At 47.7% G+C, this 12,180-nt stretch overlaps 1 protein-coding gene across 2 annotated transcripts in view; it reads left to right on the top strand.

Annotated features, from left to right (window-relative positions):
* Positions 1–12,180, top strand: part of LOC144826062 (embryonic protein UVS.2-like) — a 152,870-nt gene that overhangs the window by 61,884 nt on the left and 78,806 nt on the right. Inside the window, exon 2 of one of the 2 annotated variants that reach the window (XM_078684369.1) lies at positions 5,027–5,456. The exons of the other annotated variant lie outside the window; for it this stretch is intronic. Coding sequence (XP_078540495.1) covers positions 5,391–5,456 — 66 coding nt within the window. The 5' untranslated portion in view covers positions 5,027–5,390. The remainder of the gene's footprint in view (positions 1–5,026; positions 5,457–12,180) is intronic. 2 annotated transcript variants of the gene reach the window in all.

Genomic DNA, 12,180 nt, shown 5'->3' with positions numbered 1-12,180 from the left:
CCAGTACTGGAACAGCTGGAGGGTGTGTATGTCAGTGGGGTGGTGCACTGGCAGAGGCCTGTATAACTCCATATGCAGCAAAAGATTGGGGAATAAAATAGGCATAAACTAGCACACGATGCTTGTAAGGAAACAGAGAAAGGCCAGTAGTCAAAGAACCTGCAAACCGAAGCAAAAAGACTCTATGGACCATTTAGGACAACATCATGCACTACGAAAGAAAACAGAAGATATTATTATACACTTTGGGAGAAAACATAGTAGAACAGAAGAAAACAGAAAACAGAAGACGCAATTATCTATGAAAAGAAAAGAAAACACATCATAAACCATGAATGAACAAGCCTGGGCCAAAATGTAATTACCCTAGCGTAATTGGAAGAATTTCAACAATTACACATCTCTCTTGTGATGCAAAATTTCTGAAACTATGCATTTTCTCCAGATTGAATAAGAATAATTCTGGGCAAAAGTGCTGGCTGGGTGTGTCCTGGAGCATGTAGTGCTATTGTCATTTTGGACACAAGGGTACATTTTGCATTAAGATAATAGCTCGCAGGGCCGGCCGCTCCACCACCGCACGGCTCCCCGTGTGTTCCTAGGACTTCACAGCTGCTTCCGCTAGTTTGACGCTGCCCCTGCACCATAAGTATTTTGTGTTTGCTGTTCTGTGCCCCTGCATCTGTTTGTGCCCACTGTTGCTCTGCCTGTTTCTTATTTTCATTTCGCTCTGCCCGTGATTGTATTTTTCCCGCTTTGTACCCCCCCACTCCCCTCCGCTGCTCCCCTGCGGGCCCGCCCCTTTTTCCTTCTGTACTCGCTTCCCCTACGCCCATTCGCCGCCCCGCTCCCGCCTCCCAGCTGCTCCTCCTTCCTACTTAGCCATATATGGAGGAGACCGCGCGGAAGAGCAGCGGACGTGCGCAGCGGTTGCGCCGATGGCGCACCGAAGGCACGCCAAAGGCAAGCCCGTCCGCACCTGGACTGCGCCCAGTGCCAGAACCCCTGCACCCCGCCAGACCTAGACCAACCGACTGACATACGACAGCGCCGCCCTCAACGCACTCAACACCGAACGACCGCCTGCCTGCTACCAAGCCACCCCTAGACGCACCTACGGACCATTCACCTGTCAAGCCTGCAAATTCACCTGCCTCAGACCCCGTACCCTGCCTGCCAAAGCAATCAGCAACAACAACCACCTCAAGTGCATCCTCCTCAACACCCGCTCCGTTCACAAGCACGCCATCGAACTCTGGACCTCCTCGACACAACACCTGACGTCGCCTTCCTCACAGAAACCTGGATGAACGCCTCCTCAGCCCCCGACATCGCCATAGCCATCCCGGACGGCTACAAAATCACCCGGAAGGAACGCATCAACAAAACAGGAGGAGGGATCGCCATCATCTACAGAAACACCATCAGCATCCCGACCAACGCCGAAGACCCCATCTCCTCTGCCGAGCACCTACACTTCCACATCCACATCGACCCCCAGACCACCCTCTGAGGAACACTCATCTACAGACCCCCGAGCCCACGCACAGAATTCAGTGAAACCATCGCTAGCCTCACCAGTATACATCCTCCTAGGAGACCTGAACTTTCCACCTAGAGAACAGCAACGACAACGCTACCACCACCCTGCTCGCCAACCTCGGACTCAAGCAACTGGTGGACACCCCCACACACCTCGCTGGCCACACCCTCGACGCCATCTTCTCTGCCAGTAACCACGTCGCCTTCAACCGCTCCACAGGACTACACTGGACCGACCACAGCTGCATACACTTCACTTTCAAGAAGACTACATCTCACCACAACACGCATCGGATCCCCCGCAGATGCTGGAGCAAAACCACCGCTGACCAGCTCACCACGTCACTGAGCCAGAACCCACCTGCCGACACTAATATACCAGACACCAACAACGCAGCTCTCAACCTCGCACAGTGGATCACCAACTGCGCTGATAACCTCGCTCCATTGAAAACCCCCCACGGCAAGACCACCACCAGAAGACCCTCTTGGTTCACAGACGCCCTTAAAGCCACAAAGGGATCTTGCCGAACACGCGAGAAGACCTGGCGCCAAGAACGGACGACTGAAAACCTGACAACCCTCAAAGCCGCTACCTGCGAATACCAATAGCAGATCCGAATCACCAAGAGGACATCGTTTAAAGAGCGACTGGACAACAACACCCATAACAGCAAGGAACTCTTCTGCATCGTAAAAGAGCTCTCCAACCCCAATGCCAGCAACAACGACATCACCCCTTCACAAGACCTCTGCGACTCCCTCGCCACGTTCTTCCATCGAAAAATCACAGACCTACACGACAGCTTCGGACCCCAAACTCCACTTCCGGACACCAAACCAGCGACCCCCACATCAACTCCTGGACCCCCATCAGCAGTGAAGACACTATCCACGTCATGAGCACCATCCACTCCGGCTCCCCCACCGACCCATGCCCCCATCACATCTTCAAGAAAGCCGGCACCACCATCGCACCCCACCTGCGGAACGTCATAAACAGCTCCTTCACGTCAGCAACCTTCCCTGAGAGCTGGAAGCACGCAGAGATCAACGCCCTCCTGAAGGAACCCACAGCAGACCCAAAGGACCTCAAGAACTTCCGTCCCATCTCCCTTCTCTCTTCTCCCCTTCCCGGCCAAAGTCATCGAGAAGACTGTCAACAAACATCTGACTGCTTTCCTCTAGGACAACAACTCGCTCGACCCCTCCCAGTACGGATTCCGAGCCAACCACAGCACCGAGATCGCCCTCATCGCAGCCACCGACGACATCAGAACCCTGATAGACAACGGAGAAACAGACGGGACCTCTCAGTAGCATTTGACACCGTATGCCACCGCACCCTAATACACCGCCTCAGCAACACTGGAATCCAAGGAAAGGCCCTGGAATGGATCACCTCGTACCTCTCCGACAGAACCCAAAGAGTCCGCCTCCCTCCTGGTTCGCGCCCACTGAGATCATCTGTGGCGTACCTCAAGGATCTTCACTCAGTCCAACACTCTTCAATATCTACATGAGCCCCCTCGCCACCATCGCACGAAAACACAACATCAACATCATCTCCTATGCCGATGACACCCAGCTAATACTCTCCCTCACCAAGGATCCAGCCACCGTCAAAACCAACTTCCAGGAAGGAATGAAAGAGGTAGCAGACTGGATGAAGCGCAGCCGTCTCAAGCTAAACTCAGACAAGACAGAGGTCCTCATCCTCGGACAATCCCCATCTGCCTGGGACGACTCATTGTGGCCCTCGGCGCTGGGAACCGTACCAACACCCACGGACCACGCACGCAACCTGGGTTTCATCCTGGACTCCTCCCTCTTGATGACCAAACAAGTAAACGCCGTCTCATCCTCATGCTTCAACACCCTGCGAATGCTCCGAAAGATCTTCCGATGGATCCCCACCGAAACCAGAAAGACTGTCACGCAGGCCCTCGTCACCAGCCGACTGGACTACGGGAACGCCCTGTACGCAGGAACCACCGCCAAACTTCAGACTCTACTCCAACGCATACAAAACGCCTCCGCATGTCTCACCCTCAACATCCCTCGTCACAGCCACATATCCACCCACCTAAGAAACCTCCACTGGCTCCCCGTCAACAAAAGGATGACGTTCAGACTGCTCACCCACGCACACAAAGCGCTCCACAACTTGGGCCCCGACTATCTCAACAGCCGACTCTCGTTCTACACCCCCACCCGCCAGCTTCGCTCCACCAGCCTCGCCCTCGCCATCGTCCCACGAATTCGCAGAACCACCTCCGGAGGAAGATCATTCTCCTACCTGGCAGCAAAGACCTGGAACTCCCTCCCCACTCACCTACGACTGACCCAGGACCATCTCGGCTTCAGGAAGCACCTCAAGACCTGGCAATTCGAGCAGTAGCAGCGCCCCCCCACGCCCTAGCGCCTAGAGACCCTCACAGGTGAGTAGCGCACTTTATAAATGCTTTGATTGATTGATTGATAGCGGTAAATGCTGCTTTAAGCTCTTCCTTCATAATTCCCAGTAATATTGCAGTGATTACTAGTAATTACGCTAGTTATAATGACACCCGTTACACATACCCGTAAAAAAACAAAAGACAGCATGCTCTATGAAGGAAAACAAATTACTGGAGGTTAAAGAAGGGGCTTATTGGTGGAAAGCTGGCAGGCAGTGGGCGGGCTCTCGTGCACTGAGTGGGAATGTCTTTATTAGGGAGAGGTTGAGCTGAGATTGAGGTATGTAATTCAGGAAGGGGGCACCGTATTCCCTTTGTGAGGGTGGAAGGTTCTATGTCCCTGGTGAAACCATCCTTACACTCTTCCTTCCATCATTTCACTCTTTCTTCTACCCTTCCTTCCGTCTGTCCACAGCCTTGCATCTTTTTTATGTCCATATAGCCTTCCACCCTTCTTTTCCTCACTCCTCCCTTTCGTTCAGCCTCCTCCTATGTTTTTCAGCGACCCTTCCACCCTTCGTTTAATCCTCCAACCCTTCGTTTCATCCTCCCACTCTGCCTTTCATCCTTCCACCCTTCGTTTCATCCTCTCACTCTGACTTTCATCCTCCCACTCTGCCTTTCATCCGTCCACCCTTCGTTTTATCCTCTCACTCTGCCTTTCATCCTCCCTCTCTGCCTTTCATCCTTTCACCCTTCGTTTCATCCTCCCACTCTGCCTTTTATCCTCCCAGCCTGCATTTCATTCCACTACTCTGCTTTTCGTATCCCTCAGTCTTCCTCTCATCCTCTCACTCTTTCTTTCATCCTCCTACTCAGCCGTCATCCTAAAATTCAGCCTTGTCAGTGCAGGAGTCAACTCTGCCTTTCGTTCCTACACTCTTCCTTTCATCCTCCTTCCTTGCCTTCAACTTACAACAGTCTACTTCTGATCCATGTACAAAGCTACTTAACTTTGCTTGAAAAAATAAATCTACTCTTCGGACGCAAGTCCAGCTCATCAGATGCACTTTTTGTGTCTCCAGTGATTTTCTACAATCCGGGTCTTTCGGTGCCTCGAGGACTTTTGTTGTTGTTTGAGGAGCCAAACCTGGGAGGTGCGTCTGTGTCCAATCACAAATTCACCCTCCAACAAGAAAGAAAACAGAGTGAAAGTTTTTCAAACAAGAATATATCACGGTGCAGGATCTGGCACCTAGGAGGCGATCCCAGGGCATCCTCTCCAGGACAGAACCACCCTGTGACCTGTGAAGAAAGAGGTGTCATCCTTGGGACTGAACATTTATTGGAGGATTTGCAGACTCTTATTTGTATTTGGTCAACAAAACATCTTCCAGAAAGAAGAAACATTTTCCTCTCATGACCTGAGCACTGCTCCAGACGCCAAGGATGGAGAGCAGAGGATGGGCTTTGATCACATGTCTGCTGAGCACCTGCTGGAGCTTACCTGTACAGGTGAGACCCTCTTTAACAATGGTGTATGTAGGGGAAACAGCCACTACAACGCAGCCGTTTACACACATAACCATAACCACGCATGCATTACAACAGTTACCATGAATAGCCTTTACCATGCATAACTTTACTACAAGATACGTAGTAAAGGCATGTGTGATAAAGGTTAAAAAATTGTGGGTTTAAAAGAGAGGGTGTGGGGGAGGGGTCTTCCCTCCCCATCCCCCCCCCCAAAGAAAAAAAACGTACCTGTTTCCGTCGTTTTCAGTTAAAGAAGAAAACATATGTGGAGGCAATTGGCGTCGTTAAAGGAAACGGAAAGACACCTCTGCTTCCTCTTAACGACGTAAAACGCAAATCAGAAGTGCTTGGAGTGGAGAGGTAAGGGTGAATAGGGGGTGGTGTTGCACCGGGGAAAATTTTAAGGGTACATTTTTAGGGTTCATTTGTAGGAATCGGTGATATCGTTTAACATGAAAATGCCATTAACATGCATAGTTTAACAATGAAAATCGTTGTAAAAGTATGCGTGTTAAAGGCATTTTCCTGGTAAAGGATAAGCATGTTGATGGCATTCGTGTTGTAACGCATGAGTGGTAAAGGCATACTTTGCAACGGAATGCGTTGTAACGTTATACAACCGTATATACAGCTGAGTGCAGGATCAGGAGAGAACCGCAGTAACAGTGTTGTATATTTTTCTGTGCAGGTGTAAACTGTCACATGTAATTGGATAAAATATATGCTTCTGTTTAGGTGTGGATTCTCAGGTGTATACACCTGTGTAGATGAGAGCCATATTATCAGTGTTAGATATGGTTCTGTGTAGGTGTAGACTCTCAGGTGTGCATCACTTTAAGTACACCTGTGATGATGAGAGCTGCAGTAACTGTTATATGTGGTTCTGTGTCTGTGTAGACTCTCAGGTGTGCATCATTGTAAGTATACCTGTGCAGGCGAGAGCCACAGTGACAGTGTTGTATATGGGTCTGTGTAAGTGCTGATGTAACAGTGTTTGTTTTTGTTTTTGAATCTTTTTTATTTATTTACTAAATGATAAAGCCAGTCTCGCAGATCAGGGGAAATTATACATTTACACTTTGAGTATTCACAATACAATGGTTTCATGAAGCAAAAGATAGGGGTTATATATATAGTAACTAATCCTAGGTTGGGGAATGCATTGCACTCCACATCTTTACAGAGAGAGATTCAACTTTTCAAGTGTTACAATACATTTTTAGAAATATTTTGGTTGTCTAACAAATAAAAAGAAGAAGAACTAGAGGCACAATTTGTATCATAAATGTTTGCCTTTGTTTTGTTTTTGCCTGTTTAGTCAGGTTACTGTGTCTTGTGTGCGTACTGTGTTTCGTCTTTAGCAGTGGGTGAGTTGGGTTTCCAGTTGCAGGGACCAGTGCATGAATTATAGTACGTCTATGAGATGTGGAGTTTGGTCTTCATCATATCATACGATTCTTTATCTATTGTTTGGTTCTGAAGTGTTGCATACTCCTGCGGGTTCCCTCAACAATTTTGCTTCAACTACTGTTTGCTGGTTAGGAGGGTCAGGTAATAATGTGTGACCTGGTATATTGTCACGTGATATCTCGTGCTTAGAAACCAGGGCTTTGCGTGGCCACACTCGAATGGATGGGGTCATGGACATAACTGGTCTACTTTTGGCTAATCCTAAGGAGAGGTCCAGAAATTTGTTTAAGGTTTGACGTTTGGATGATCATTTAGTGATACCCAGGAGAAAATGTCTGGCATCTAAAGCTATCACTTTACCCACTGCCTCTGTGAGTGTATCTGCTATCAACTTCCAGTATCCTACGAATTCTGGACAGACCCATACTAAGTGCATGAAGGTGGCTCCTTCACTGGAACAACTAGGACACAGATCTGTGGATGTCACGTACATCCGTACTAGTCTGTGAGGGGTGAGATACATGTGATGTAGGTAATTAAATTGGGTGTACTTTAGTCTTGCATCTGTTGAGATTATTTTAGGCACTGCCATGCATTGTTCCCATTGTTTGTCTGTCAATGGTATTGAAAGTGTTGTGTCCCAGTAGATATGGAGCGAGGTTAACGGGATTGCAGTGCCTTGTATTATAAATATGTATAACATTGTGCTGGACCGGCAACCAGGGCCATGGGTGAGTTACGTTTAGAGCAATTTAGATGTCTCTGGTTCCTCATGTTTTCCGTCCAGGTCTTATGTAGTTGTCATGTGAGGGATGCTTAATATAGAAAGAGAAAGGAACCAGAAGGTCCCCAATAATCATCCACCAGTTCCGCAAACGTACTAAGAACTAACCCCGGGCAAAGTACTACGCTACGCTCGCGTAGTCTGCGAAGTTTGCGCTACTTCGCACTACGCAAATTGCGCGTAGCACATTGCAAACACGCGTAGCATAGTGGTGATTTTTTTACTTGCTCGATGTCCTTAAGGTCAAGTAAGCAACCGCGAGCGAGCAAAATGACATCCCGGTGAGACTTTTTCCTCGTTCGCAATCAGCAACATCAAGTTGCCAATCGCAGGCATGGAAAATAAACCTCCTGGCGAGAAGTCAGGGAAGTCAGGTTTCTCATTGCGAGTGGTCGCATATGCTCACGACTGCTCGTGATGAGAAACTACCAGTCCGCGTTGAGAAAGCTGCCACTCGAGTAGAAAACTACTTGAGCGGCAGAAAACGAGCGCTTGCACTATGCAAGATGCGGTTTGCACTGTGCGGACAAGCAACCAGCCCTGTGTAATCAGTGCGAACAGCATTTTGCACAGTGCACTACGCAGTTCGTGTAGCTCGCGTAGTGCAAATTGCACTTCACGTAGCTAAGCGTAGCGCCACTACGCGAACTACGCTCAGGGTTACTAAGAACTGTGTCAGGTGAGCCTTCTGAATATCTAGTGAGGCTATCCAGGATGGGACATCTGCAGTGCCCGCTGAGTTAAGGAGAAAGAAAAGTCTGCGTAGGTCGAGAAAAGTATTTCTGCAAGGAATGAAACCATTCTGGTAACCATATCCCAGCAATTGGGTTACTGCTATTAGACGATTGGCCGGAATTTTGCCTATATCTTGTAATCAGAATACAAAAGGCACAGTGGGCGGTAGGAGCTAAGCAACGGTGGGTCTCTACCTGGTTTAGGTAGCACCACCAGAATGGCTTCACGGTTGAGGAGGGCAGTACGCCCGTCTTATAGGAGTCAGTATATATTTGGAACAATCGGGGAGGTAATTGTGTGTGGAAGGCTATGTAGAACTCTATTGGAAAACCATCTGCTCCTGTAGTCTTGATGCTCGCCATCTGCCGGATGGCATCTACAATTTCGGTTCTCTAAGAATAACTGTGTTTCTTTTGGGTCGTTCGCAGGGGGGCTTTGTATAGCAAGGCATAATGACATCTTGAGTGTTGACTAAATTTTCCTCCTTATTATGTATGGCTGTGATTGGAGTCCAAGGTGATTCGGTTTTGAGAAGTCATGCCAATAGGCGGCCTGCTTTATCCCCCTCCATATGCTTCTGAGCTTGGTATTCTCTGTAGTCGAGAGCATCTAGTTGTTGTAGTGTTGTTGTGTATTTCAATCTAGTCTGTGCTAAGGTGGTCACAGCTTAGTCACCAGGCAATGCTCGCTTGCATTCTCGAACCTCCAGTTCCAAGGTAGTTAATTCTTTATGGAGGGTCTTTCAGGTGCCAAAAACTGCATTTATCATATGTACTCGTAATACTTAATAGATGTATCTCATTCTATTTTGGCCCCAGATGCAGGGTCTTTGTTGTTGTGAAAATTAGTTTAAAGTGTTCTTACAGGAAAGAGCAAAGTGGGGTGTCTTGAAGCGCCACAGTGCCATGTGCCATGTAGGCATACAAGGGTTCCTTCTTCCCCATGTCAGTTGTAGTTGTAGGGGGCTGTGGTCTGATAGAGTGCGGCCAAGGTATTCTGCTTGGGATACCTTGGCAATAGCTTCCTGCGTGCCTTATATGAGATCTATTCTGCTGTGGCAGTCATGCAGTCCAGAGCAGTATGAAATTCCCAGAGGGTAGGATGAAGGCTTTGCCATGATTCTTGTACAATAAGGTTATCTGCCCATGCCCGTAGATGATGGGCGAGTTTAATCGAGTGGGCGCCCTACAGTGGAGGAGATGAGCCATTGTTTGACAAGTCAGGAGCACATTTAAAATCTCCCAATATGTCAGGGCTAATGTATTGTGTAGTAATGCTGATGCCAGAGATTGTAGTTAGGTCGATTGGCCCGAGTTAGCTGCATATAGTGAAATCACTAACAGGAGCCCATAGAGTCACCCCTCCAGTGCAGCATATCGGCCGTCTGGGCCAACGCAAGTGTGTGAAATTTCAAGCAGTGTGCCAGTTGCTATCCATATCAATGCTCATTGCATAGCCAGAGTAAGTAGTTTCTATTAGAGTTCCTCTCCAGCGTTTAGTTGTGGATTCTAGTGTCTGGGATGTGAGGCATGTTTCTTGTAGCAATGCTATAGTCATTTTTTGCCTCCACAGATATTGATGGACTCAATAACTTTTAGTGTAGCCTGCTAAACCTCGGCTATTTCAAGTCAACAGTATTAATTTGGAGGTTTGTGTCTGATTCATTAAGGTCATATTGGCAAATACAGATTCGTCCCAGTGTATATTGCACCCGCAATTTCCACCCACCCGTCAAACCCACACATTAGGATGCCATTGAAGAAACCCCATACATTGTAGATTACAAATTGTCTTCTTTTACACACACTATAAATAATCATTAGTAACAATATCCAACTCCCATTCCCAAGCCAGTACATCAGTGGAGGACCGTCCATTTGCACTTATATGCTGTGATAAGGAAAACCCAAATAAAAAACCAGAACAACGTATTTATCAGTGAGTTAAGGTATTGTTGGGGAGGTCCCCGGGTAATGTTCAGAGTCATTTGTGGCCTGTGTGGATCATATCCCCAGCTATCTATTTTAAATGTTATTACAGCATTACCTGCTCACCTCTTGTGGTTCATGTGCACTGTGTGGTTGCCCCCTTCCAAACCTGCTGGTGTTCGTTCATTACATCAGTTCTTCAGATGTCTGTGGCATCCTTCTAGTATCTCAGCCAATTGTGATTCTGTCAATGGCGATACTCCATCTGGTCGGCTCTCTGCTTCCGAGGGAGAGTGAGTTCTAGCATGTCTCTCTGTCTTTCACTGCTTTTGCCTGCTCTTTAGATGCTTGTTCCTTTGAGAGGCCTTGTGGTCCATGCTTGTTGCGAGTTCTGAGGCGTTTCTGTTGTTGCCATAGAGAATTGAATCCTTTTGTTGATCTATGCGAGACAGAAAATCCTTTTTGGTCGTGCCAGTTTCATGCCTCCTCCTCTGGTGTCATGCAGAAAGTAGTGGTGCCCTCATATTATAAATGGAGTGTGGCATACTTCATGTGGTGCTCTTGTAAGGTTTTCTTTATTTCCAGGAAGGAGGACCTATGACACTGCACCTTCTAATGAATAGTCCGGATAAATGTGTACTGGTGTGCTGTTTACTAGCCACGGACCTCAAGCCCTTGTAGCTTGGAGTATGTGGTCACTGTCACAGTAGTTAAATAGGCGGGGTACCACCGGGCAGGGTAAAGTGCCTGGACGAGGAGGGCCCCCGTGTACCCTGTGAGCTCTTTCCACAAAGAAGAAGGTGGATTGTTTGGGTGTGAACAAACCATTCTTCCAAGTAAAGTTCCATGCTTTCACCCTCTGATTTCTCTGGCAAGCCCACTATGCGAACATAATTTCATCGCGATCTCCCTTCTTGGTCATCGACCCAAGCTCGCAGGAATTTCCCTTAGTCTTTTAATGCTTGGAAGTGTTTGTTGGTATCTAAGACTGTGGATCTTTGAATAACTTAGGTGGATTCAGAGTTTCTGAATCTATCTTTCAGTTTTTTATGATCTTCTCGTAGGTAGAGATCTCAGATTGTGGGAGATGCCTAAATCATGTGTCAGAAGGTGTAAATATGTTTGGACTTTCAAATAGATTTTGTGGAGTATGCCTGCATGATTTCTGCCACTTTTTACTGTCAATAAAACTACCTTTCCAAAAATCCTGCGGGATGGGATAAGCACGCGAGTTGGAATTATTATTTAGGCACAACAAGGAGTTTGCACCCACATCAGGATTAGTGTGGTTCTAGTTGCGGTACCTCCAGGACCAATCCATAGAGTCTTCTGTTACATTATAGAGAACTTTGTACATCTTCGGAGCCCTCTGTGCTGCTGAAGGCCATTTGTGCTTGTGACACTTTTTCCAAAACGTTCCTTCAGCAGTTGTCAGATTCCAAATAGGTGCATGAACCACAGACTTCACCCGTGACATTTTTTTTTTTTTTTGTTGCAGAGTTTTATATAGCGCGAACTAGACCCGAACCGAACCAGGTATCGGAGCGCTTTACATATTTTTCCAGTTGCGTTACATTTTACGTTTCCAGTTACTTTCATTTTAGGCACGGGGAGATTAAGTGATTTGCCCAGAATCACAGGAGGTTGTTTTGGGCGCAGTTACCGAGACTCGAACCCAGATCCCCAGGTCCGAGGTCGAGCGCCCTAGCCGTTAGGCCAACTCCTCTCACATGATCTGTGCAAACCTGAGTGTGTGAAACAAGGGGCCACACCATGCCAGGAGCCACGGTGTGTTACCACAGTATGGGTGCTTAAATATTGATCCACAGCAATATTGACAGCAAGA

This window comes from Lissotriton helveticus, chromosome 3_2 (genome assembly GCF_964261635.1).
Source record: "Lissotriton helveticus chromosome 3_2, aLisHel1.1, whole genome shotgun sequence".
NCBI lineage: Eukaryota > Metazoa > Chordata > Amphibia > Caudata > Salamandridae > Lissotriton > Lissotriton helveticus.
This window is presented reverse-complemented; position numbering and strand designations above follow the sequence as displayed.